The sequence below is a fragment of the Capsicum annuum genome, chromosome 2 (genome assembly GCF_002878395.1).
Source record: "Capsicum annuum cultivar UCD-10X-F1 chromosome 2, UCD10Xv1.1, whole genome shotgun sequence".
NCBI classification, from domain to species: domain Eukaryota; kingdom Viridiplantae; phylum Streptophyta; class Magnoliopsida; order Solanales; family Solanaceae; genus Capsicum; species Capsicum annuum.
In genome coordinates this window covers 148748417-148773607 of record NC_061112.1, presented here as the reverse complement: position 1 = coordinate 148773607, position 25191 = coordinate 148748417, and the positions used below count along the sequence as shown (strand labels likewise).

Below are 25191 nucleotides of genomic sequence, written 5' to 3'. Positions count from 1 at the left end.
TGCAATGACTTTTGATGAGATTTTTCTATGGCAACGGGTGGCGTATTTGACGCTGCAATTATGATCGTCGATGTATTTATAGATGATGAATTTGTCTGTGCATTCATACTTCTTCGCCCGTAACATCCACCCACTGCTAGGACAAACACATTTCACCTTGAGAAATTTATTGCAGCTCTTCAACGTAGCATAATCAAAAGAATTACTCACAGCTGATACGTCCAGCAATAATTTCAGCTCATTTTTACTACTAAATGTTTGATTTACCTGAAAATTAGTTCCGTCGGAGAAGGTGTGGTTGGTTTGTGCTCCCAATTCGCACTCTTCTCTTCCTTCTTCAAATAAAATTAAATCTTCCAATTCTATTGAATCATCTTTCGAATCCATTGGATGAGCATCCAAACTCCCATCTTCAAATGAATCTGTTCGTTGATTGTCGGCTATGGTAGCGGGATTGTCGGAGACTCTGGAACGATATTATCCTCAATCTTGGCCTAGAGCCATCAGCAGCGACATCCAAAATGTATAACGACACAAGACGATCATTATTTATGAACGTGAAAGGTATTTTACCCCGTCCATTCATTACATAGCTAAATCACAATGTTCTTTTGCTCACATTCTAATTCTCCGCTCTCAATTACGCTTCGAACCATGTCGTCGTATAATCCATTGCGATGCAACGGGATGGGCACTGTCTCATTTGTATATGATTTCCACCTCCAACAGTTGGGACCCTCCTCCCACTCACCCATATAATTACCACCCACGACACCTACCTCAGATACTGACATAATAGACCACACAAATCGATAATAGATCAAGGTTTAGGTCTATAGATGGTCGATCACTGGTATGAATACGCCCGTACAAAGACACGAATCGACAGATTTCGATGTAATCGTTGCCCTCCTAGCTCTAGGATGAAAAAATGTATGTGTAGGACTTCTAAACTACTGAAATATATCTAATGACAAGGTATTGAGCGGATTTGGAAAGTTTTTCGAGCTAGTAGAAATGGTGAAAATTTTGTTTTTTTGCATTTTTTTTTCAAGAAGGATGGACCAACAATGGAGGCAATGATGAAGAATGGAGATTTTCAGTTGTGATGAACAATTTTTCGTCGTAAAAGTGGCTGGAAAAGTGTCTGAAATTGGAAATTATTAGTGAAAAAAGGAACTCCTATTGATGGCTTCTCGGTTAATTTTCTAAATTAAAATAGAAAATATTAAAAATGGTGAAAATATAAAAAAAGGTGGGAAATATTAAATATTAAATGAATGAGCTGAGGGGACTAAAGTGTAAAGTTTAAAACTTGTGTGGTAGGTTTGTATGTAAGAATGGATGATGTCATAAATGTGTCTAAACACCTAATTTTCCAAGACTTGTGTCTAAATGCCAAAATAAGTTTTGAAAATGTCTGAATGTCAAACTATCCCAAGTTACTACTATTTACTGTTTGAACTAAGTAGTAGTACTCCAGGTTTGATGTGCATTCGTTATTTTAAAAAACGCAAGCGTTGTATGGTGGTATTACTGACTGATTGACTAAAACTATCATCAACAATAACATATCCAGTACAATCTCTCAAGTGAAATTTAGAGAAAATAGCTAAAACTATCATCAACAATAACATATTCAGTACAATCTCTCAACTGAAATTTAGAGAAAATAATGTGTATGCGAACATTACATACACCTTGTGAAAGTAGCAAAACTGCTTCGGAAAGACCTAGACTAAAAATATCAAATTTCAAAATTGTACGAGGGAAAGAAAACAAAGTTATGGACCAATTGAGAAAAGTAAATAGAGTACCATTTGCAATGAAATAATTTCCACAAGAAAATTTTGGGTGGGAGGTTAAGGGAAGATCGCATCATATCATATTGTCAAATCCCTATCCAAGGATCTCTTAAAGGATCTACACTTTTCTTCAAGTCCCCATCCCAATCGGCCTTTTGTGCCACACCAAGACAACCCATCAATTTTCTTGCACAAAGTCAAAAAAAAACAAAATGAGAGTAATTTTAGCTATAAGATCAACATTAAAATTTTCATTTCATAAAGTTGCACAAACATATCCTTGTCTCCTTTTCCAACCCATAATAATTAATAATAACAACAATAATATATCTCACCTACTGATTAGACTAGTCATTCATCTTCATGTTCATGTACGCATGTTTGTACGGTTCATTTCATAATTCATATTGTATGTATAGTTAGCTACATATATGTATGTTTTATTGGACAGCAACTCTCCACGCTTGCAATTAATATTTGGATGACTAATTTTCAAGATATGCTTCATTAATTTGCTTTTTTCCCTTTTTGTACCATTAATGACGTGTAACCATCGATTTGTAAGAACATAATTGTACGATAATGACATGTAACAGACCTAGCAATTAAGTGTTTGGTCTTTTTGAGACTCCATTCGATATGGATATGAATATGAATGACTAATACTTGTTTCCACAAATTGTGCCACTTTTAGCTGTAACAAATCCAAGTTTAAATCCAATAATCTACGTTTGTTTTCGTACGCTACGTATTTTCAGCTCAAATTACATACAACTCCTCTATGCTTTGATTTATTTGAGTGATTTTGATCTCACATGGGTTTAAGAAAATAAAAATAAAATTTTAAAAAATTGTGGTCTTAAATTTAAAATACGTATAATATATTAAAATATCTTTTAATTTTGTGATCTTACACATAACATAGAAAAAGTTAAAATTATAGAGTTGACAAAAACAGAAAAAGATATTCTTTTTAAACAGGTTAGAAAAAGGAAGTAAAACAAGTAAATTGAAATGGAGGTGTAATGCTTATTTACAGACTTTAGACTAATTGTTTTTTTATTTTTTGAAAAAAATATTAAATATGTACTAATGTTTTATGGTGGAGGTAAGCCATGATTTAGAGTTTATAAGTTTTGAACATGCAATTGAATTTATAACTCATCTTAGTATTAGATTCAGCACTACATATTTAAAGATTTTTCTTATACAAATCTAAAGTCTAAGCAAAAGGTATTGAATTCGTCTGGACATGTAGTTGATGATCTAACCCCACCTTTGTTTGGTGGAATAGGACGTTCAAAAAATAGAGGCATGCGAAATTTATGATTGTAAAAGTACGTCATTAAGAGTGTGTATGGTGTGAAAGAAAATATTTTGCATAAAAATATTTTTTCTGCAAAAATACGTATTTTTTTTAACGGAAAAGGCTCAAAAATATCCCTGAACTATATAAAATAGCTCAAAAATGTCTCTCGTTAAATTTTTGGCTCAAAAATACCCCTCCGTTAAATATTTGGCTCAAAAATACCCCTCTCTCTAACGGAATTCGGAAAAAGATCAAAAATACCCCTGAACTATCTAAAATGGGTCAAAATACCCCCTGTTAAATATTTGGCTCAAAAATACCCCTTTCCTTAACGAAATTAAATTATTTCGATTGAATTAAACCCTAACTTTAACTTTTTAACTCTAATACTTTAATTTTTTTACATAAAAGTATTTTTTTAATTTTAAAAATAAGATAATGAAAAAAAGTATTTGAATTATAATATAAATTGGTTGAATTTGATTTGAAAAATAAACATACATTTATTCTAAAAAGGTATTTTCACTTTACATCTTTTTAATCTTTAAAGAAATTAATGAAATATAAATTAACGAAATTAATGAAATATAAATTTTCACTTAAAGAAATTAGCGAAATAAAAATTAAATTATGAAATTTATATAAATTAACGAAATAATCAAAATAATTTAATTTCGTTAAATACCCCTCTATTAAATATTTGGCTCAAAAATACCTCTCCCCTTAACGAAATTAAATTATTTCGATTGAATGAAATCCTAACTTTAACTTTTTAATCCTAATACTTTAATTTTTTACAAAAAGTATTTATTTTAATTTTAAAATAAGCTAATGAAAAAAGGTATTTGAATTATAATATAAATTGGTTGAATTTGATTTGGAAAATAAACATACATTTATTCTAAAAAGGTATTTTCACTTTACATCTTTTTAATCTTTAAGGAAATTAACGAAATATAAATTTTCACTTAAAGAAATTACTGAAATATAAATTAAATGATGAATTTTATATAAATTAACGAAATAATCGAAATAATTTAATTTCGTTAAATGCCCATCTATTAAATATTTGACTCAAAAATACCCCTCACCTTAACGAAATTAAATTATTTCGATTGAATTAAACCCTAACTTTAACTTTTTACCCCTAATACTTTAATTTTTTTACATAAAAGTATTTTTTTTAATTTTAAAAATAAGATAATAAAAAAAGTATTTGAATTATAATATAAATTGGCTTAATTTGATTTGTAAAATAAACATACATTTATTCTAAAAATGTATTTTCACTTTACATCTTTTTAATCTTTAAAGAAATTAACGAAATATAAATTAACGAAATATAAATTTTCATTTAAAGAAATTAACGAAATATAAATTAAATGATGAAGTTTATATAAATTAACGAAATAATCAAAATAATTTAATCTCGTTAAGGGAGGGGTATTTTTTAGCCAAATATTTAACACAGAGGTATTTTTGATCAATTTCAGATAGTTCAGAGGTGTTTTTGATCTTTTTCCGAATTTCGTTAGAGGGGGAGGTATTTTTGAGCCAAGTATTTAACAGAGGAATATTTTTAAGCAAAAAAATCTAACGAAGGGTATTTTAAAACTATTTCAGATAGCTCAGGGATATTTTTGAGTCTTATATATTTTTTTTAAAAAAACATTGGTGTTTAAGAAGTTTGGGTAGGTGTAGGAATTTGAAGTAGAGGGGGATGAGGGGTGAGATTTCCGTGGGTGTTGGGTTGGACGCGAGGGGTAGGGGTTGAGGTGCTTTGGGATAGGGTTAAGGGGGTTGGAGGTGCAGGAGAGGCTGGGTGTAATATTGGAGTAGGAAAAAAGACAATCAATATGAATTTTTTTTATGCTTCTAATAGTAAAATTATTATTACTATTATGTTTTTTTGAATGGGAGCCTTGAAGTAACTGATAAAGTTGTTGTCATGTGATTAGAAGTCACGAGTTCAAGTCTTGAAAACAGCCTTCGTCAGAAATGCAAGGTAAGACTACATACAATACACCTTCGTGGTGGAGCCCTTCCCCAAACTCTACGCTTAGCAAAAACTTTAGTGCATTGAGCTGTCCTTTTTAGAAAAATATTTTTTTCGAATTTTAAGAAACCTTTACCGAAACTGATTGAGAAACGGGCCAAGAATAGTGGTAGGTCTCTAAAGTTTGTTGAGTCAAATATTATACTGGTAGATTTGATATAACCCAACCCTACCCAATTTCAAACAGGTAATTTTCCTATGAAGATCATTCAAGTTTAATTTAGATAAATATTATGATGGTGAAAGCGTGATCGATATAGTGTTGATTGATACGAGGGAGTGGGGTGTTGGAGGGAGGAGGCACGAGTATAGTATTGAACAATTAGTATGAACTTATTTTTTCTACTTACGAAAGAAACATTAATTTTTAATTTTAAGAAACTTATTATCCGTAGAATAAATTTCTAAGGTGATTTAAATAATGGACCAAGGATAGTGGTAGGTTGCTAACAAGTTTGTTAGTAGTCAAAATGTATTACTACAAGAAGTAGCTAGATTTGATGTACCCCAACCCTTAGGGTGGGTGGGTGTAGGTAGAAATCACAAAAATGGTTTCCAAAAATCAAACTGATCATCCAACAATCCAAACGCACGTGTGCTGCATATTTCAGTCAAAGTTAAAGAAAGATTCATCGAGCAATGTGACAAAACATTCAACACATAGGTAACTGGATTTGACATAAAATATACAAAGTGCAATGCCTGCTATTGCTATAGCCTCGTCAGCTCTGAATTACTCACTCGTTTTCCTTTAACTATTCATATTCACACATAAAATAAATTAATAATATACTAATTATCTTTCAAATTTAATCTTCATTGAAGATTGAAATGTGGAGCATTTTCCTACACAGAAGAAGGAATAGTAATTATTTGTAAATCATTGCAATATATCGGACATCCTTAAATGTTTGATGATATTGGTGGTTTAGATTTGACACACATACGTGTGCCTAAAGTATAATTTTTCCAAATAATGGTCAGAATCTCTGTTCTTTGATGTGATTAGAGCAGTGGAAGGTTATCTCATCATCTATAAGTATCCATTTTAATCATTTTTAGCGAATAACATAATTGCTTTGTCAATCTCCACAGTGAAATGTCCAAAAAGTTATGTGGATATTATCGAAATCTATCATTAAATCAGCAAGGGATCATTTGGCTGCACGTTACAATAATGCTAAGATTAGTTATATCACATCGTACACCGTATAAAATTATACAACTATATATTTTATTTATGTGAGATTACAAAATAATACTAATTAAATACCTTATTTTCCTCTTATTATTCTATTGTGTCGCTGCTTAAGTTTTCATAATATTGTGTTTCTGCTTTTCTTGAGTCAAGGGTGATAAAACATCAAGGTAAGGGTAAGAATGTATATACTTTACTTATTTAAAATCTACTTATGAAATTACAATAAAGATATTATTGGTGTAAATACCATAATTAATGTGCTACTTTTAATATAAAGCAACTCAAAAACTATCAAACTTGATACTAACTATGCTAGTTTAGTACGTCCTGTGTTTCGAAATAAGTAAATTATTGGAGTATTTATTGATATTTTAAAATAAGTGAATCATTAAATTTTTTTTTTAAAATTTATCTTTATGATTTGAACAGTGTACAAAATTTTCAAAGTTACAAGAAAGTCTTGTTAGAAATTACAGTCCAGAGCTTCAGAAGACTACTACAGGATTCAGTCTAGGAATTTCAAACTTGCAGTTAGGATTGAACTGAAAAAAATTTAAACTCGTAGCCCCACTTCTGAGTGCACTTATATTCACATGGTAACCAAGAATGTGTCCTCTAGTGACTTATATATAAGTAATTAATTCCTTAGGGCAGCAGATCTATTAATTGTTGGACATGTGAACCACTTAGTCTTGTAAATATACCTTTAATTTATTTTTTTCCCAAAACCCTCCAATAGGGTGGTGTGCATGTGCCTCTTCACTTAACACAATGTATAATTTTCTTCATTAGTTTAAGTCCTTTTCATCTTTCAAAAATAATACTAACTCACATCAATACCCTAATGATTAAGGAAAACAGATCATTCTTAAGTACTGCTGCTGAATAGTTACTTTGTTTTCATCCAGTTTAACAATCAACATCCACACACCCTCAATGGGATAAAAACAAAAACTTAATTGACAGCCCAAAATCTTAGCTTTGTTAAACAAATGGCTAAGTCGGTGATCAAATTTAAATAAAAGATTGCAGGAAGGCCCTTCAGATCTTGACTAGCCATTATTTAAAGTCAAATTGGTTTGCATGAATTACAAGTAGCACTAAAAGTAACTCTGCAGTAAAAGACATTGCTATTTATGAAGTTTTTGTTACCGAGGCTCAGAAGGCAGGCCATTTTCCTTTGTAGGGCGTGGGGGTTTGGCGTATTAGGCCACTTCCCCCCACAACTCTTGTGTCTTTTTTATTTTATTTTAGGAAAATTATTGATTCGATTAATTAAAATTTATGAGGCTTTTAAATAGTTAAAAAAGTTATTGTCATGTGACAAAGAGGTCATGGATTCAAGTCGCTTATAAAAATGTAAATGAAGTGTGCGTAAAATAGATTTTTGTGCATCAGATCGTCTTCAAACCTTATATATAATCGAAGCTTAAGCATATCGGACTAAAGGTTAAAACATTTCCTATAAAAGAATTCTACACTTAAGGGGCTAACTCTCTTTGTTTCGTTTTTTCTAATTAGCCATCCGGTATTTGAAAATTGCCAGTCTGATTAATCAAGATTTGGTTGAAACAAGTTTGCTAAGGGATAAAGCGTTTTCTATTGAAGAATTTTGTTTTTAGGGTTAATCTTTCTTTGTTCTTTTTTCCTTTTCGAATTTAATTGTTCAGTATCTAAAAATTACTAGTCCAATTAATTGAAATTTTATCAAATAAGTCTACTAAAAGCATAAAGTTCTATCAAGAAGTTCTTCATTATAGCTCATTAGCATGCCTGACTAATCAAAATTCACATCGAATAAGTCCATCTGAAGAGATAGGCGTTTCTTAGATTTATGATTAAGGAGCTGTTTGGTTGGAAATAATTTATCTCAAAATAATTAATTTTGATATTAATTATCTAACTATATATATATAGGATAACTTATCCCATAATATAAATAGTGAGATGAATAATCTTTTGATTAGCTAATACTTCCAATAAAATACAAGATAAAATAATTTTATATTTTATTATAAAATTATTATAATTTATGCCTTACATCAAATGACCCTTATGTGTCACGCGAACGAGACTTTTGATTAAGGATGGCGGAATGAACCATCCAACCACAGCCTTAGTGGTCCCTCTGTCCTTTTTAACTGTGAAAACCCATCTCCTCCTCATCTAAGTCTCTCTATATAAACAGAGCACACGCTTGGCCAGCAATTATGACTTAAAGGTCTCTCTTGTGAAGTCCATACCATTTAGACTTGTCTGTCTGTGAGGTGGTTGGAGCTTCTTGTTTTTTGAGCTAACATCAATGGCCTTTTTCTTAGTTTTTCTTGCTTCCTTTTTTGGGCTGTGCATCTTTAGTACTGCTTTATTAAGATGGAACCAAGTCAAGTACAACAAGAAGAATTTGCCCCCTGGTACTATGGGTTGGCCACTTTTTGGTGAGACTACTGAGTTTCTTAAGCTTGGCCCTTGCTTCATGAAAAACCAAAGAGCCAGGTAAAAATTGCTGTTCAATCACTTGATAGCGCTATATGTAACACAAGCCTAGCTGTAATTTTATACATGTTTGTGTCAACAGATATGGGAGTTTTTTCAAGTCACACATACTTGGGTGTCCAACAATAGTATCAATGGATCCAGAGTTGAATAGATATATATTAGTGAATGAAGCAAAAGGACTGGTCCCAGGATACCCACAATCTATGCTAGACATTTTAGGTAAATGCAATATTGCAGCTGTCAATGGTTCAGCTCACAAGTACATGAGGGGTGCATTGTTATCTTTAATTAGCCCTACCATGATCAGAGACCAACTTTTGCCTAAAATTGATGAGTTCATGAGATCCCACTTAGCCAATTGGGATAACAAAGTCATTGATATTCAAGAAAAAACCAATAAGGTCAGTCACTCTGATTAATACCCCATCTAAACTCTCTGTTTTTTCCTCTGTTCTGATCTAGGTTTTGCTAAAATAACATTTTTTTTTTTTTTTGCTACAGATGGCATTTCTGTCATCATTGAAGCAAATTGCTGGGATTGAATCTAGCTCTTTGGCTCAAGAATTCATGCCTGAATTCTTCAAGCTAGTACTGGGAACTCTTTCACTACCCATCAATCTTCCCAAGACCAACTATCATCGCGGATTTCAGGTAAAATTTCCCGTATAATTTAACATGTTATTATATGATCATGTGAAGTTGAGGGTGTATTTAATAATTAAGACGAAAATGTCTTTTCAGGCCAGGAAAATAATTGTGAGCCTACTAAGGACACTCATAGAAGAGAGGAGAGCTTCGAAGCAAATTCAACATGATATGCTTGGTTACCTAATGAATGAAGAAGCAAATCGATTCAAATTAACAGATGATGAGATGATTGATTTGATCATAACCATTTTGTACTCTGGATATGAAACTGTTTCCACTACTTCTATGATGGCTGTCAAATATCTTCATGATCATCCTAAAGTTCTTGAAGAGCTCAGAGTAAGTCCAAAATCATACAGCCAGTAATTAACTACATTACTGTTTTAATTAAACTGAATTAATAACCTTGATTTGTAATTATGCAGAAAGAACATATGGCAATTAGAGAAAAGAAAAAACCTGAAGATCCTATCGATTACAATGACTACAAGGCAATGCGGTTCACACGAGCTGTAAGTGTTGACACGTTAAATTACATCGATAAAGTAAGAAAAATTATATATATTACATTATTATTTGTGTTTATGCAATAATAAATCAACAATTTAGATGTTATGTCAATTGAAGGTGGTGGCGAATTCAATCCATTTATTTATTTGTTGGTGCAGGTGATTTTAGAAACCTCCAGGTTAGCAACAATAGTAAATGGGGTCCTGAGAAAAACTACTCAAGATATGGAAATAAATGGTAAGTTTTCTTTGGGAAAATCTCATGCATATTAAGTTTTAAACTTTTTTATACATCAGCTTCCTTTAATGTGGGGTTCATAATCTTAAAAGTAGAATGGTATAACATTCTAATAGATTGACAGTATGTATTAATAAAGAGTTACTATAATATTATTTGTATGTCTTGAGTGATTTGCTGAAATTATGAGCATCAGATGGAGAGACAATATTCTTCTCATTTATACTCATTAAAATCTTTAAAATAATAATAGATGTATATACAATATGATCATCTTTTGTGTTATGGACCCTCTAATACCAAAATCCACATGGCACACCTACCATTCCAGCCTATACAGTTTCCCTTCCTGACCCATGTGTCTTCTCTAAACTTTTTGGGGAAAAGGAAGTAGCAGTACAATTCCCTAATTTTATTTCCTATCATTACAAAAAACATTCTTCTTAAAATCACTTCTTTAAACTTTTTATTATCTTCTAAGTAGATGCTTTAGAAGTCTGTCTTAGAAAAGAAGTACATGTATAGTTGGTCTAATTATTATTATTATTTGTTTTGTGTATTTCTTTTAGGGTACGTCATTCCTAAAGGATGGAGAATATACGTATACACGAGGGAGTTGAATTACGATCCAAGGAGTTATCCTGATCCATATACATTCAATCCATGGAGATGGATGGTTAGTCTTGTTGAATTAACAACAAAAATGTGCTTAAATTTCATTTTTAAATCGGAGTTATCGAATAATTATGCTTCTAATTATAGGATAAGAGCCTGGAACACCAAAATTCGTTCTTAGTATTTGGAGGTGGTACTAGACAATGTCCTGGAAAAGAGCTTGGTGTAGCAGAAATTTCTACATTTCTTCATTACTTCGTAACAAAGTACAGGTAACTAATATATATAAGTAACATATACTATATAAATTAAATTTTATTACTAATATTTTGCGTATCGAGTTGTTACTAAAGGTATCTGCGTTATGGTTTTACGCAGATGGGAAGAAGTAGGAGGAGATAAACTGATGAAGTTTCCAAGAGTTGAGGCACCAAATGGTCTACGAATTAGAGTTTCAACTAATTAACTAACTATCAATTCATGAATGTACAGTGAAAAAAAAAAAAAGATTTGTAGGATGCAAAGCTAAGAGTTACAGGGATGTACAACTTATTTTTCCCGCTAACCTAATGACGAATTAAATACATTCTTTTTGCAGAGGTGATCAATGTTATATCCACCGTCAATTACTTCTACACAGCGTTGTCATAAAACCTAAAGGACAAAATTCAGAAATAACATATTTATCTCCTTAATTATGAATTTTATAGCAACAGTTTCATAATTACATAATATAGCAAGTTGTATTTTGTATTTTTACAAATTGTTGCTGCAAAAATATAAATACATAGGATTTTTACTGTCCTTATAATCGATATGTATTTTATATTTTTGCAATTTGTTGCTACAAAAATACATATACATATGCTATAAAATGTAATTTGACAAAATTGTTCTTATTTTTTTGTACCTTAATACTTAGGTATTCTCCACCAAAAAATTGCAAATAATGAATGAATAAAAATGAGAAGCTTAACAGTAGTAAGTGAGAGCCCATTAGATTAAGGGGAAAGGACAAGAATAGCCACTCGGCTAAAATAATTTCGGCCGAGTGGCCATTGATTTTTAAATTTCAAAATATAGTCATTTATGTGGTATAAAAGTGTATCAATGCAGTATAAAAGCGTATCAATAGGGTATAAAAGTATATCAATTGAGTATAGAGACTGCATGCGATCGACGAATCAAATAGCTAAAAATCAAAATTAAATTGGATCGACTGACTCCAATTGTCCAACTTTTACATGGGCTGACCATTCTCTTCAAAATGATCAGCCCATGTCCTTTTCCCTTAGATTAATGGGGCTGTGTAACGTTTCCTATGTTGGGTTAGATACTGACCGGCCCACAAGAATTCGAAGCCCAGTAACTATTGTATTAACCAATTATCCCGTTGCTGGTACTGGAAAACTGGTTGAAAGTGATTATGAAACTCGAATAGATAAATATGAACACTTATAAAACTCAAATACAACATATACATATATATGTGTTTACTGTCGATATGGGACAATAGGCAAAACGTGACCGAGGACGTAAAGTATGCAATCGTACTGCCAAGAAAACAGTGATACAACTAAAGAAAAAAGAGCAAAACTAAAAGATCTTTTATCTCTTTAGATCAGGAATGAGTAAAAATCACATCCTTTATTCATGGGATGCCATCGTTGTCTGTTTCCAATAGGAGAACGACATTTGAAGGTGTTTCACCCATACAACATGAAATTATGAAACTCAATACATGAAATAACGAACTTTAGATACACAGATATATGAAATTATAAAACATATAACAAATTATGGAAGTCAGATACAAAGACACATACATGTATCCAAAAGAATGAGTTTTAATGGAAAATAGTGTAATTTTGAAAACTAGTGTTTGAGGGGTTAATTAGTTCATATATTTTTGGGTAAGAGAAAAAAAAAAAAAAAAAAAAAAAAAAAGACAAACTATCTACCTTTTTTATCAGAAATATTTTAAAATCTTGAATTAAACAACTCAAATTTTTATATAAATATTTTAAATTTTTACAACATCCCAAATAATGTATCACAAACAAATGGCTTAATTTTTTTTTACTAGAATTATTCTTTACTATTAGTGGGTTTGGACTTTCTGCTCTTTCAAATTTTTTTATGTATTAGCATGATTTAATTTTATTCTTCAAAGTTCAAAATATTTATTATGACAAAAATACATTTATCTTCTAATGTATTTATTAGTATTTATTGAAATTTTGTAGGCCAAACAGGAATGCAATAATTTCTATCCAAAAAAAGAACTTACTCGTTGATTTATACTAATCAATTCTATTGATTTCCTTAGATTTTGAGATATGATTTTATATTTCAAAATTCAAGCTAAAAAAATTTTAGTATTGGAAAGTTGAACAAAAATGTTTGGATTATTATTTAAACAAATCTGGTTACCAAAAAGTTAAAATAAGGGATATGAGTATAATATTTGTAACTACAGGTTAAGTGTAATTAGAGGTATCTGAAATTATTTCACTAAAAAAATAATGGAATAACAGAATTATCCATTAGTTAGAGAAATTTTGGGATTGTTTTTTGAGAGATTGTTCAATAAAACCATTTTTTCTGTGACTTTGAGATATCTCACTTTTAACTCATTTTTCCGTACTTCTTCTTTTTAAAAAAAGATTAATATCATAAGTTAAGATGTAGCAAATAATATTGCTTATTTTTGAGATTTCAGATTTCACCTAACTTACCATATGGTTGGAATAAATAAATAAATATGTCGCCATTAACCCGGGGAAAAAGAGGGGCATTGCATGCTTTTGACAAAGTCCGTAACGATAATAACAACTCCATTTTTATCTCACACCCCACAAGTGTCAATATTTTTACTCTTTCCGATTTCTTTTCATTTCTCACTAAATAAATTCTCTCCATTGCTATAAAACTAAGCAAACTCGAAAAGGAAAAAAAAACTACATCATTTCTCTCGAAAATGGCTACTACTGTTCCTTTGAAAGATGAGCTAGACATAGTGATACCAACAATTAGAAATTTGGATTTTCTTGAGATGTGGAGGCCATTTTTTCAGCCATATCATCTCATTATTGTACAAGATGGTGATCCTTCAAAGACCATTAAGGTTCCCGATGGATTTGATTATGAGCTCTATAATCGTAATGATATTAACAAGATTTTGGGTCCAAGGGCTTCTTGCATCTCATTCAAGGACTCTGCTTGTCGTTGCTTTGGTTATATGGTCTCCAAGAAGAAGTATATTTACACCATTGATGATGATTGCTTCGTGAGTCATTACACTTAGCTTAACTCCCTCCTCCTTTGCCTTTTTTTTTACTGCTCTTTCTTAATTGTATATATTACTCCTTCTTTATATGCTAAACAATACTTCCTTCGATTCACATCATATGGTACCGATGAAATAATGATAATTTAATCAAAACACCTCGTACTTTTCACAAGCGAGTGAATTTTTTTGTATATGCCCTAACTAAAACATCATATAACGTGGAACGAAGAGATGGTAAATGTTTAATAGCATTGACGGATGCATGCTTTTTTTATTGATTGAGACAAATTAATCTCCTCGATATAGCTTAATTTCAGGAAAAATCCACTAAACGAGGAAATTGATAACTTCCCTCACCCAATTATATCAAAATTCAGATATTATTGGCTCAAAAATTTAACCAAAATGCTATCTGATTTGTTCTAAAATGAAATATAATTTCACTCTCCAATAGAAATCATACCAAATTCAATTCACCCTCCGTTCCAATAATGACATTAGATTATGGCTAACACATATAGATGAGGGTGTTTTGACTTGTTGGTTTTGCACACTCATGATTCATAGGTTGCAAAGGACCCAAGTGGGCAAGACATCAATGCATTGGAACAACACATAAAGAACCTTCTTTGCCCATCAACTCCCTATTTCTTCAACACACTGTATGATCCATTCAGAGATGGTGCTGATTTTGTGCGCGGATACCCTTTTAGCCTACGCGAGGGCGTCTCAACTGCAGTCTCTCATGGCCTCTGGCTCAACATCCCTGATTACGATGCACCTACTCAACTTGTCAAGCCCCTCGAGAGGAATACTAGGTCTCTCTTTATATTCCCTTGTTTTTAAACAAATTTCAGTTAATGCAATTCAACCTAGTGTGGTGATCGAGTGGGTCGTTGCCACTATTTCTAGGTTATATGATCGTGATTAATATCGTTAGTTATCTTCTAAATGGACTAAAAGAAGTGGAAGGAAATTTTTGTGCTGCTCGATATGGAATATAGGTAGTATATAGGTGCAATATTTTTGAGAAATATTAGATTTTGAACTCAGTGTGTGAAAAGTGGAGCAAGTTTGAGAACTTTAAACATAAAAGCCATTAAGTTTAAATTTTGAAATCGGATTGACAGGTATGTTGATATGGTGTTGACAATCCCAAAGGGTACTCTCTTCCCCATGTGTGGTATGAATCTGGCATTTGACCGTGAGCTTATTGGGCCTGCTATGTACTTTGGGCTCATGGGAGATGGCCAGCCTATTGGACGCTACGACGACATGTGGGCTGGTTGGTGCTGCAAGGTTCGCCATTTGTTAGTATCGTTTGAGTGATCTGATTGTGCAGATATCTTTTACGTGTTAGTTACATGGAACTTGAAACTCTCAACAAAATGACAGGTTATATGTGATCACTTGGGATTGGGAATCAAGACTGGATTACCCTACATCTACCACAGCAAGGCTAGCAATCCATTTGTTAACTTGAAGAAAGAGTACAATGGGATATTCTGGCAAGAAGAGATCATTCCATTTTTCCAACAATTGAACCTGTCCAAAGAGTCAACTACTGTCCAGAAATGCTATGTGGAAATGGCCAAGCAGGTTAATGAAAAACTTGGGAAAGTAGATCCTTATTTTGTGAAGCTTGCTGATGCTATGGTCACTTGGATTGAAGCTTGGGATGAGCTCAATCCTCCTACTAAAGAGGCTGCCAAAGCTCCCAATGCTGCTTCCAAATAAATGGTTTCATAGTTTTTTTTTTTTGGACACACTTTTTGGTTTGCTTGTAGTATTCTGTAGCTTTGGATTCATTTACTTTTGACGTTTGTATCTTTTTTACATCCATTTTTGATCATACGGCAGTGAATTAATTCTTGAGCCGTGTACACACCGCCCCTCAAACTATAGGAGCTGGCCATGCACCAAGTTATTACCTTAACCACAATGAAGGGATGCCCAAGGCAGGGCTAGCGAACTTGGGTGCTCTATATTTAGAGTATCCGTGGGTGTAAAGCTTCTTTAATTCTTGTAAAATAATAAACCATAAAGTCTTCACTTTGATGTGAAGATCAGATGAAATTTTTCAATTTTGCTTTTCTTTCTTACAGAACCTGTCAGAAGAAAATTACTGTCTTCCAGTATCTTGCTTTACAATATCTGATTAACAAACGATTAATCAAGCAACAATTATGAAAATAATGTTACGAATTTAGTAAATCCTAAATCAACATTCCGTTCGCTAATATAATTAAGAATTCTCAAGAGTCGAAGTCTGAAGATACAAACAGTTACTGCCAGGAACACTAGAGATTTCAGACATCCATAGGAAATTTTTCAGCCTTTGTTTATTTAGACACTACTTTTTAAGGTATGTTTGGTTGGGGAACAAGTTGTCCTGAGATTGTTATTCCACCCTGAATGCGGGATGATAATTTTATCCCAACTAAACGTGAGATAAGCTATCCTAAAATTAATCCTGGAATCAATTATCCCTTATTCCTCATACCAAACAAGCCCTTAGTACTGTTTTTTTCAATATTGTAAACAGCTGAAACAGGTAACAATTTTTTGTCGACATGGAAGGCCCATATAAGCAGTAGTTTTCTTACAAATAAAAATAAAAAACAAAATTTAATATAGCAACTGGAACTAAGATTGAAATAAAGATAAAAAGGGCAAACAAAACAAATATAAATATCCCTACAACCTTCTAAAGACTAAAAAGAACTGACAGATAAACAGGATAACATCCTCCCCATTACCGATACGCGTTTTCACAATTATCAGAAAGAGGATGGATCTCACTCTGCAAGAAAATGCAGCAGAAGAGGCAGATTATGATGGGATAAAAACTGCAGACAGTTGGCCAACATATAAGTTATGAATCAAATTCTTCTGTCTTCTTACGCTTGAGTGCAGGCTCCTCGACATAATCATGGTTGCTATCATCGCCATTCTCATGGTTGCTATCATCGCCATTCTCATGGTTGTTAATTACATTCAACGCTTTAGGACCCAAAAGAGACACATGCTTACTGGTGATCTGTCGGCCTGCCCTTAGTTTTGGACCCCAATGCCTTTCTGGATTAGGGAGGAAACGAGCAACCTTCTTAGCTTGTGCTTTGCTAAGAGATGCAACAGCCCGAGAAAAATTAGCCTGAAATAAATATCACGCCTAGATCAATATTCCAGATATGAGACTAGAAAAGACATGAGAATTCAAAGATCTCATTCTTAATTGAAAATAAAAGGCGAGTAATCTAACAGACATGCAGACGGCTAAAGTCCTCGTGATAGTAATAGGGTGATAGGGGGTTAAACTTAGTTTCTTTTGAATTATTGTAAGGAAAAAGGAGCGATAGGACTTACGAACTTAAAAATACAAAGATTGCAGCTTTGTAACTAGCAGGAAAAATTGACTTGCAAAAGAGGAACCAAGTCTCTATTGACTTCTGGTGACATTTTGTAATAAAATGATTCCCAGAAATTGAAAGTCAAGGAGAAATAACCACAGGGTACGGGAATTAAAAATAAAGGACCAGAATCTATCATTTCACCACTAAACATGTCTGGCAAAGTTTGGAGGGTAAGAACAGGCAAATTTTGTCCTTATTTTATAATTAGCTTTACAACTTCTATGCCATGTGATAATGATACAGTAAAATAAGGTCAAAGGTTCACCTGCAGAACAGGTTCCTTGGCAAGAATCACACTTCCAGCCTGGTCAGATGGTTGAGCTTTCACAGGATGGTTTTTGACCTGCAAATAGAACATTTTATCAACTTAGATGGAAGAAGGGGACGGATAAGTTATTGTCAACATATGAAACAAGCTAAGGCATGTATTTAAGCTACTTCAAAGAATATCAAGCAAGAGCTGCCAGAAACGAGCAAAAGTATAAAATTACCCAGCAGCGCATAATATCCCAAATGACATCCATAGGAGCATCTGTTTTCAACCCCAAAGGATTCACATGAGTCCCTGATATGCGATATCCTGCGTTGATCACGGCTGAGCGAAATATTACTGCTGAGGGAGAAGTGCATTTCAGTGTTGCACAGAGATTGTGCAAACTCAGAAACAGAGGAATATCAGGTAGTTCCTGCAAAAGAACACTACTTGATCAGCGTTAAGAGGACGTCCACTGAAAATAACCAATTAAACTGTTTCTCATCATATGATCTGCACCGAAAAGGTAATATCGTCAAATAACTAGTGAAGGACAAAAGTCTCTTTCCCCTAAAAAGATATTTGTGCTGGTGTGCAAGCTGTAAGTCACGGCATAAGTTTCAAATTCATCATCGTAGAACTGCAAGTTGATTGAAGAACTGATCGTCCTAACTGGATTTATATTTAATTAAACATGGTTTTTTATTTTTGGAAGTTGGTACCCATTTTCCTTAAAACATGTTAGATCAAGCTTGACATGTGTTGCCCCATTACAAGAGCAAGCTTTACATTTGTTGCCATTAAGGCAGGTAAATTCCTATCAACCAATTTGCGATGTCCAATATGAGTGTAGCTAATTTTTTCACTAGTATGTAATGTTTCTTCACCAATTGGAAAAACTGTTGTACCAAACGAAAAGAAAAGACGTAATAATACTAAGATTTCACGCCAACTCAATCTCCTGATCGGAATCCGGAGCGATAAGAACAGAAGGGTTGGTGTGGCCACAGCTACAACTACTGGTGCTTCAAAAGGCTTAGATTCTAAGGGCGCTACCTGTGCAGAATTTGATTCATCAAGAAAGGAACAATTGAGCAACATATGCTCAAAAGATTGTTTGCACCCTTTCCCCGGAAACACGCCCAGTAAGAACTTCAAGAAAAGGTTTATGTGCCTCTAGTTGGAAGAGAGTTAAATACTAAATCAGCAACAAGTGAAAAACAATGTAATTTCTAGTTTAATTTGCCAAGGATTTCAAGTAGTTTACATTTCTTTAAAATACCTGACATATTTTGGATAGAATAAGGAAAGAAACAGCCTTATGGACAGAATTGAAATGAGCATAATATAAATTTTAAGGCAACCATACCTCTGATACAGTTGTCAACACAGCGGAGATTCGCTCATAAGCAGGATACCTTTCCTTCATTGATTTCACATTTGCAAGTATGGCAGCTACCCATTCTTGATCATGAATGGGGGCAGACCATATAGGTCCACCCATATTGAATTTCTTACCACAATCACTGCACTCTTGAGAAACGGCGGGGCCAAATCCAGGGAGGTATCGGACACTGTTATTCTAAATAAGCAGAAAGATTAAATATATAAATGGTCATATTTGAAAATATGAATTAAAAATCTACTAAGGATTATAACGTACAACGAATAGAACTCATGATCTATAGCAAAGAGGAGGGCTTTACCCATTGAACATACAAGAATCTGAAGGGATTCCTTCAACTTCCTAGCAAAACTAACCAGCCAAATCATTGCCACAATTCAATTAATCAATTATGGTTTAGTGTTCTTTTTCTTCGTCCAAAAGCCCCGTCTATGAATTAACTTTTTCTAGTTTTGGCGTAATTATGCCAAATACGTCCAACTACATCCTAGCTTCATAAAGCTTGTGAGACCAATTTCTGATGAAGAATATTACTAAGTGATATGAATGTGCATCTTTAGGACTCCTTTTTTCATCTACCAAGATTTCTAGATTACACTATAAGCTGGTCAATCCAGCAAAACCAGTTTGTACGAGTAAGACATTCAAAGATTGTGAATGGAGAAGTACCTTGGCAACAGTCCTCCCAACTGTCTGAAGATGAAATGAGTCACAGCCAGTGCATTGATAAACGTATGAGAGCTTCAGAGGAGTATTTTTCATATCACTTGCCGAACTGCAAACAGTTATTATAAAGCTCATATTTATTTGTTTTTTTGATAAAGTATTATAAGCTCATATCTACAGAGAGAAAATAGATAACTTATTAAAATTAGCTAAATTGAAGGAAAGAAAACACTTACGTGTATATACGAACAAAAACCCGAACATAGAAATCCATCTGAACAGATAATACCGGAACTATATATCTTTTATATCGATTTGCATGGCTCTGAAATAAAATAACAAAACAAATGAAAGGGTTAAGACCTAAAAATAAAAAATAAAGAAGCACCAGATATTAAGGATATAGGACTAACAAAAATAAGTTAATGATACTTCTAATTTCTGTATAAAATTAATAAGTTGATTTTCTAGTCTGTTTGGTAAAAATTCAATATGCTAAAGGCAGCTGGAATTTTAGAATAATGCAAAAAAGCATGAAAAGGAAGAAATTGCATGAATATAGCCAGAAACCATTGCTTAAAAGAACTAGAAACAAAAAGTTCACAAATGAAGTACCTCAATACACGCAAGAAGGATCCGCAAAGCCATTTCATGGCAATATTTTCCTCTCAAAGGATAGGAGCCATATCTAGTTGCAGATGAGATCACGTAAGCAGGATACAATGACTAATAAAATTATGTAAAGTCAGAAGGAAAGGGAATGTTTGGTTACTTGGAATAGCAAACTTCACCATTTCCTCCACATAACACTGCCATATCAGTGGCAGTACACATCAAAATCCCTCCATCGGCAACAGCTTGAACTGCTGAGTCCAAGAAGACAGAAGGTGCTCCATAAGGATCAAGATCAACCTGAAAGAACACAAACAAAAAATGCATGAATGATAACTCAACTTGAAAGAGATATTCACAAAATTGTTTTACAAACAATTAACCAGGACAAGGAATTAAACGTGTAAAATAAATACCCAGCACATGGTAGCCTTATTAATTCAGCACCAAAGAACGGCATTCACTAATTACAGGTGATTGCTAGACAACTGTGCAGAAGAATATAAATGCGACAATTTATTGTGCATTCATACCACATCAAATTCATTTGGGTGGGTAAGCATATAAGCCCTTGCATCAGCAAGGTGTGACTCCACCTTAGAGCACGCCACTGATCCATTAAATTTTATGTTTCTCCTGCAAGCTTCCACAGAGGCTGCAAAGAGAAGAAATACCTAGTCAATACTGGATCGGAGCTTAGAAGTAATATACTGTATGTATCAAGTTATTATACAAATATTTTGAAACAGGACAAGTAAATCTACTGGTTAAAGCTAGATAACATTCTCCGATTATGTCACAGGTTTTATCTCTTAATTATCAACACCATAAGGCATCCACTATATCCTCGCATTAATTTACAGTTTTAATACCTAAACAGTTAAGTTGGTACCTGAATGATTGATATAAAACACACTCTTAGTTAGATGTTTCAAGTCCATTCCATCAGACAGTCTTACTTTTTTTTGAGACTGATATTTTGACCCAAGAGATGCATTTCTTTTTCTTTAAAAATGGTTGGCAGTGAGGATTAATATTGTAACATCTATACGTTTTATGCAGCAGCACCTAACTGAGATAGAATTACCTTTATCATAGTCAAGGGCCACGACCTGGCTAATTCCTTCTACTTCACGAGCATACCTTAAAGCCCTCAATCCAGAAGCTGAGAGAGCCTGTTAAGTCGCATTGAAAGAAAACTGTTGGTCAACCACAGCAAATACCTCATTTCTGATAAACTATAATAATCAAAAAAAAATTGCAGTAAACCTCGAGAACTCGTGGAGGCTTTAGTTCTTCTCGACCTTTTCCCCGTAGATTTTTAGTCAGTTCCTCTGGAATGCTACATGATTCACCATGCGATGGGTCTTTCAAGACTTCAGATCCATCTATGAATTCACCATTATGCTGCACTGAATCACCTGGGTTTTCCGCATTAGCATCTGGTGCCTTATTTCCAGCCTTGGTTCGTCTAGCCAACTTTGCGTCATGCTCCTGCTTTCGTTGTGATATAAAGGTCCTCAAAACAGCTATAGACATATCTCTGTTATTCACCTGGTGCAGATAGTTTTGGATGAGCTAAAATAAAGTGGCTACCACAGTCCTTAAGTGTTACCACATAGAGTAGAGAATAAAGGGATGTAACTTGACTGCTCAGTAAAACCACAAGGTGCTTGACAAGCAAAAATTGTTTAGTGTGGCATGCCAAGGCCATCGAGGACTAGATATGTATATACAAGTTGCCAATAATCATCTTGAAAGGGCTAAACTACCCTATCCAAAATATTTACTGGGTGAAAATTCCTGCATGAGCAGGATAACTGTCACAAAGTCAAAACGAAGTGAAACTTCCACAGCCCCTTTTATACTAGAAAGATGGTACTAATTACATTCTGAGCCCATGTTACATGGAGATGTAGACATGTTAAAAGCATGATATTTGCAAACATCCTTTGTAATACACCAATAATTTACTAATATTGGACGTACCTATGTTGCACACTTAGTACCTCCTTTTCACCCAGAAGAAAACAACAACATACCAAGTAGGTTCCACGACAAGAAATTAACCGAAGAAAGTAATAAGAAAAAAAAAGGTTGGCTTTATGCAATTATATTTGTCAAATGCAACATAGAGTGGAGAAAAGGATCAACGGGTCTGGTAATTCCTCACGAAGGGATGAATTATAAAGTTTTTGAATCAAACTCTCTGTTTTTATTCATCCTTTGTCGTAATATTATTTTGAGGTTTGTAGTGACAACGAGTATATCATTAACTAAAATATGTTGGCAATTAATTATTTAACGTGCTGCATAAAAAGTTGAAGCCACACACAGCCGAAGAAGGATGTATTTTGATGAGGAATGACATTTTGAACAAAGGATGTTATCCAAAAGCCATTCAAGTAACTATAGTATAACTTGTCATGTTGAACTCTTGGCTTTTCTGGCATATAAAAGTACTATGTAATTTTTGTTTGTAAAGCCATAATGAAAACGATTTTTTTTTTTTGCAATCACCTAGGCAATTGTGTCTGCACTTATGTGACAAGCAGTCAAGTACCAACGGAGCTCCATTCTAGAGGAATACAATACTGAGATTTTCCCGGAAAGCGATTGGTATCTAATATCACTTCTGGTCTTGGGCTCTTTAATTTGTTAGTCCCGGTAAAAAAAAAAAAACAGGAACAGTATTTTATTTCAACTTCATGCTCCATATAATTTTTGTATGTATGAATAGATTTATATGATTAGTTTTATAAAAAATATAGTTAAATATAACTTTTTAAAAATGTTTCCCTACATCTACAGATTTTAAACAAAGATTGCACTTTAATTGTTCTTTCTGTTTAAATTCCTAGGAGAACTTGACCTTAGTGATTTTCTACACTTCTCACTTTTGGCATTGTTGTTCAGTCTCTCTCTTCACACATTACAAGAGCAATGACTCAAGAAGCACCTACATTCTAGAAATCATCTAACTTACTGAAAACCAATGGATGTACAAATGGTTAATTGAATTCCCTGATAAGGCAATGCCATAGATCGATAGTAAACTTCAACTAAAAAAACCCTGATGTACAAATGGCTGGTTCTCAATAAGAGAGCACTCCCTCTTCCAAGCGTGCATGTTGTAACTAAGTTTGTCCCAAAGTATCTAGCAGAGATCCCACACTCATGTGATGATGTCCCTGTTCATTTCAATTATCTAGCTAAACTCACCCAATATTCAAGATGTAGCAAGACTATCTTGGTGAATGCAACATAAGCACAAGACAACAATAGCAGGTCAGACAATCGGCAGACAAAATAGACTACTAACTTCTATGGAAAAAATTCTAAGGCAATTATGTACACGTTCTACGCATCAGCAATTGTACCGGCAAAGCTACATTAGAAGGACACTGAAATTAGGTCCACAAATTCGCAAAGTCATTATACTCTAAATGCTAGTAATTTGTATTTGGAAATATGTCTAATGAATCACTCTTTCGTCTCTCTCTCTCTCTTATCCTCAACCATAAGTACCTGCTCCAGTTACCTCCTACACTAATATTCCCGAGATAAAATTAATATGATGGTGGGATATCCCTGCTTATCCCAATCCCGCCTACCAAACTACCCCTAATTGTATAATAGCAAGAAGGAATACAAAGCTAACAACTTTAACAGATAAAAGACCTGTGTTTTGTTGTAAAAGACTTCATTTTTAGCATGCATAAGAATCTCAGCATCTCCTTCTTTGATGATTGTATAGTCATTCAGATCAAATGAATTCCCATTCTGCTCTTCATTTTCCATTGACACACTTTCCTCCTCTGCCATATTGTAATGCGCCGATAATAATAAATGAATAGAAGAACGGTTTAAGGATTTATTTATATTTGGTAATGGGAAAGAGGGGATGGAAGTGGGAGAGGTTAAATATAGGAAGTTAGCAGCATAACTATAAACCCTAGCTAGTAGTGCTTCCTCTATTTGGGGTTTCGCCAGTTACATTTTGCGGTTTCTTTTTCTTTTCTTTTCTTTTTTTTTTTTGGTAAAGGGTATTTTCTTTTTCCCCCTTTTCCAAATTTTTTTACGTTGTTTTTTTGTTAAATTAAGCGTTGGAAAAGTTTATGTCGATGTTTGATCATAAATTTAAATTAAATTTTGAAAAATTTATAATCAAATATTTTATTCGTAATGAAATTTGATCGTGTTCTGAAAATTCAATTTTCAAATCTTTTCAAGTTACTCTCAATCGATTTAGCCCAATCTTAAAATTTCATCAGTAAAATTTTAATTTTTTTCAAATAAAATATATGTTCATACAATTTTAATTTTAACAATCACAACTATAAATACTTAAATTTTAAGATTTCAAGTTTATTTCAAAATTTATGGCCAAAGAAGCTAGATTCATGAGGCATATAATATAAGTGGCAAAGCATTAAGAATAGGGGGATCAAAAATTTAATACAATTTATTAAGTTGATCTTTTTTCATTATAATGTTGTCCATGAATGAAATTAATCCCTATTGTAGATTTTATTATTCTCTTCCAAATTATTTTTCTTAAAACATATATTCCATCTGTCTCATATTAATTGATCATATTTCTTCACATATGTTGAGAAATTGATTTCTAAACAAGGAATTTTAAAAAGTTGAAGAACTCAAACACAAGATGA

At 33.1% G+C, this 25191-nt stretch overlaps 3 protein-coding genes across 4 annotated transcripts; 2 read left to right on the top strand and 1 right to left on the bottom strand.

Moving 5' to 3' along the window:
- The first annotated feature begins 8558 nt into the window (after nt 1-8558).
- Nucleotides 8559-11474, top strand: LOC107860427 (cytochrome P450 85A1). Its single transcript, XM_016705792.2, has 9 exons — nt 8559-8864; nt 8947-9268; nt 9369-9518; nt 9609-9854; nt 9941-10027; nt 10184-10262; nt 10832-10938; nt 11025-11149; nt 11256-11474. The coding sequence occupies exons 1-9, from the start codon at nt 8674-8676 to the stop codon at nt 11341-11343; spliced, it is 1395 nt and encodes a 464-aa protein (XP_016561278.1). The 5' UTR covers nt 8559-8673; the 3' UTR covers nt 11344-11474.
- A 2276-nt stretch (nt 11475-13750) lies between these two features.
- On the top strand, nt 13751-16253 carry LOC107860426 (UDP-arabinopyranose mutase 1). Its single transcript, XM_016705791.2, has 4 exons — nt 13751-14166; nt 14737-14987; nt 15300-15468; nt 15565-16253. The coding sequence occupies exons 1-4, from the start codon at nt 13858-13860 to the stop codon at nt 15904-15906; spliced, it is 1071 nt and encodes a 356-aa protein (XP_016561277.1). The 5' UTR covers nt 13751-13857; the 3' UTR covers nt 15907-16253.
- A 454-nt stretch (nt 16254-16707) lies between these two features.
- LOC107860425 (probable tRNA (guanine(26)-N(2))-dimethyltransferase 1) lies at nt 16708-24583 on the bottom strand. Of its 2 annotated transcripts, XM_016705789.2 has the most exons (13): nt 24200-24549; nt 21788-22072; nt 21606-21693; nt 21052-21173; nt 20679-20818; nt 20522-20594; nt 20143-20231; nt 19910-20015; nt 19205-19417; nt 18074-18268; nt 17848-17925; nt 17074-17323; nt 16708-16972 (listed from the first exon to the last, which is right to left on the bottom strand). In XM_016705789.2, exons 1-13 carry the CDS (start codon nt 24341-24343, stop codon nt 16968-16970), a joined length of 1788 nt encoding a protein of 595 aa, XP_016561275.1. In that variant the 5' UTR covers nt 24344-24549; the 3' UTR covers nt 16708-16967. The 2 variants fall into 2 exon arrangements, with proteins under 2 accessions (XP_016561275.1, XP_016561274.1); XM_016705788.2 differs by having other exon boundaries at nt 16708-17323; nt 24200-24583.
- Nucleotides 24584-25191: the final 608 nt, after the last annotated feature.

Bases quoted from the DNA above. Each gene is read 5' to 3' on its own strand.
- LOC107860427 (XM_016705792.2), top strand. From the start codon at position 8,674: ATGGCCTTTTTCTTAGTTTTTCTTGCTTCCTTTTTTGGGCTGTGCATC. The intron at 9,855-9,940 runs GTAAGTCCAAAA...GTAATTATGCAG, and splicing joins AAGTTCTTGAAGAGCTCAGA to AAAGAACATATGGCAATTAG. The intron at 10,939-11,024 runs GTTAGTCTTGTT...TTCTAATTATAG, and splicing joins TCAATCCATGGAGATGGATG to GATAAGAGCCTGGAACACCA.
- LOC107860426 (XM_016705791.2), top strand. From the start codon at position 13,858: ATGGCTACTACTGTTCCTTTGAAAGATGAGCTAGACATAGTGATACCA. The intron at 14,167-14,736 runs GTGAGTCATTAC...CATGATTCATAG, and splicing joins CCATTGATGATGATTGCTTC to GTTGCAAAGGACCCAAGTGG. The intron at 15,469-15,564 runs GTTCGCCATTTG...ACAAAATGACAG, and splicing joins GGGCTGGTTGGTGCTGCAAG to GTTATATGTGATCACTTGGG.
- LOC107860425 (XM_016705788.2), bottom strand. From the start codon at position 24,343: ATGGCAGAGGAGGAAAGTGTGTCAATGGAAAATGAAGAGCAGAATGGG. The intron at 20,016-20,142 runs GTAAGTGTTTTC...AACTGTTTGCAG, and splicing joins GTTTTTGTTCGTATATACAC to TTCGGCAAGTGATATGAAAA. The intron at 17,926-18,073 runs GTAATTTTATAC...TTCTATTTGCAG, and splicing joins GGGATATTATGCGCTGCTGG to GTCAAAAACCATCCTGTGAA.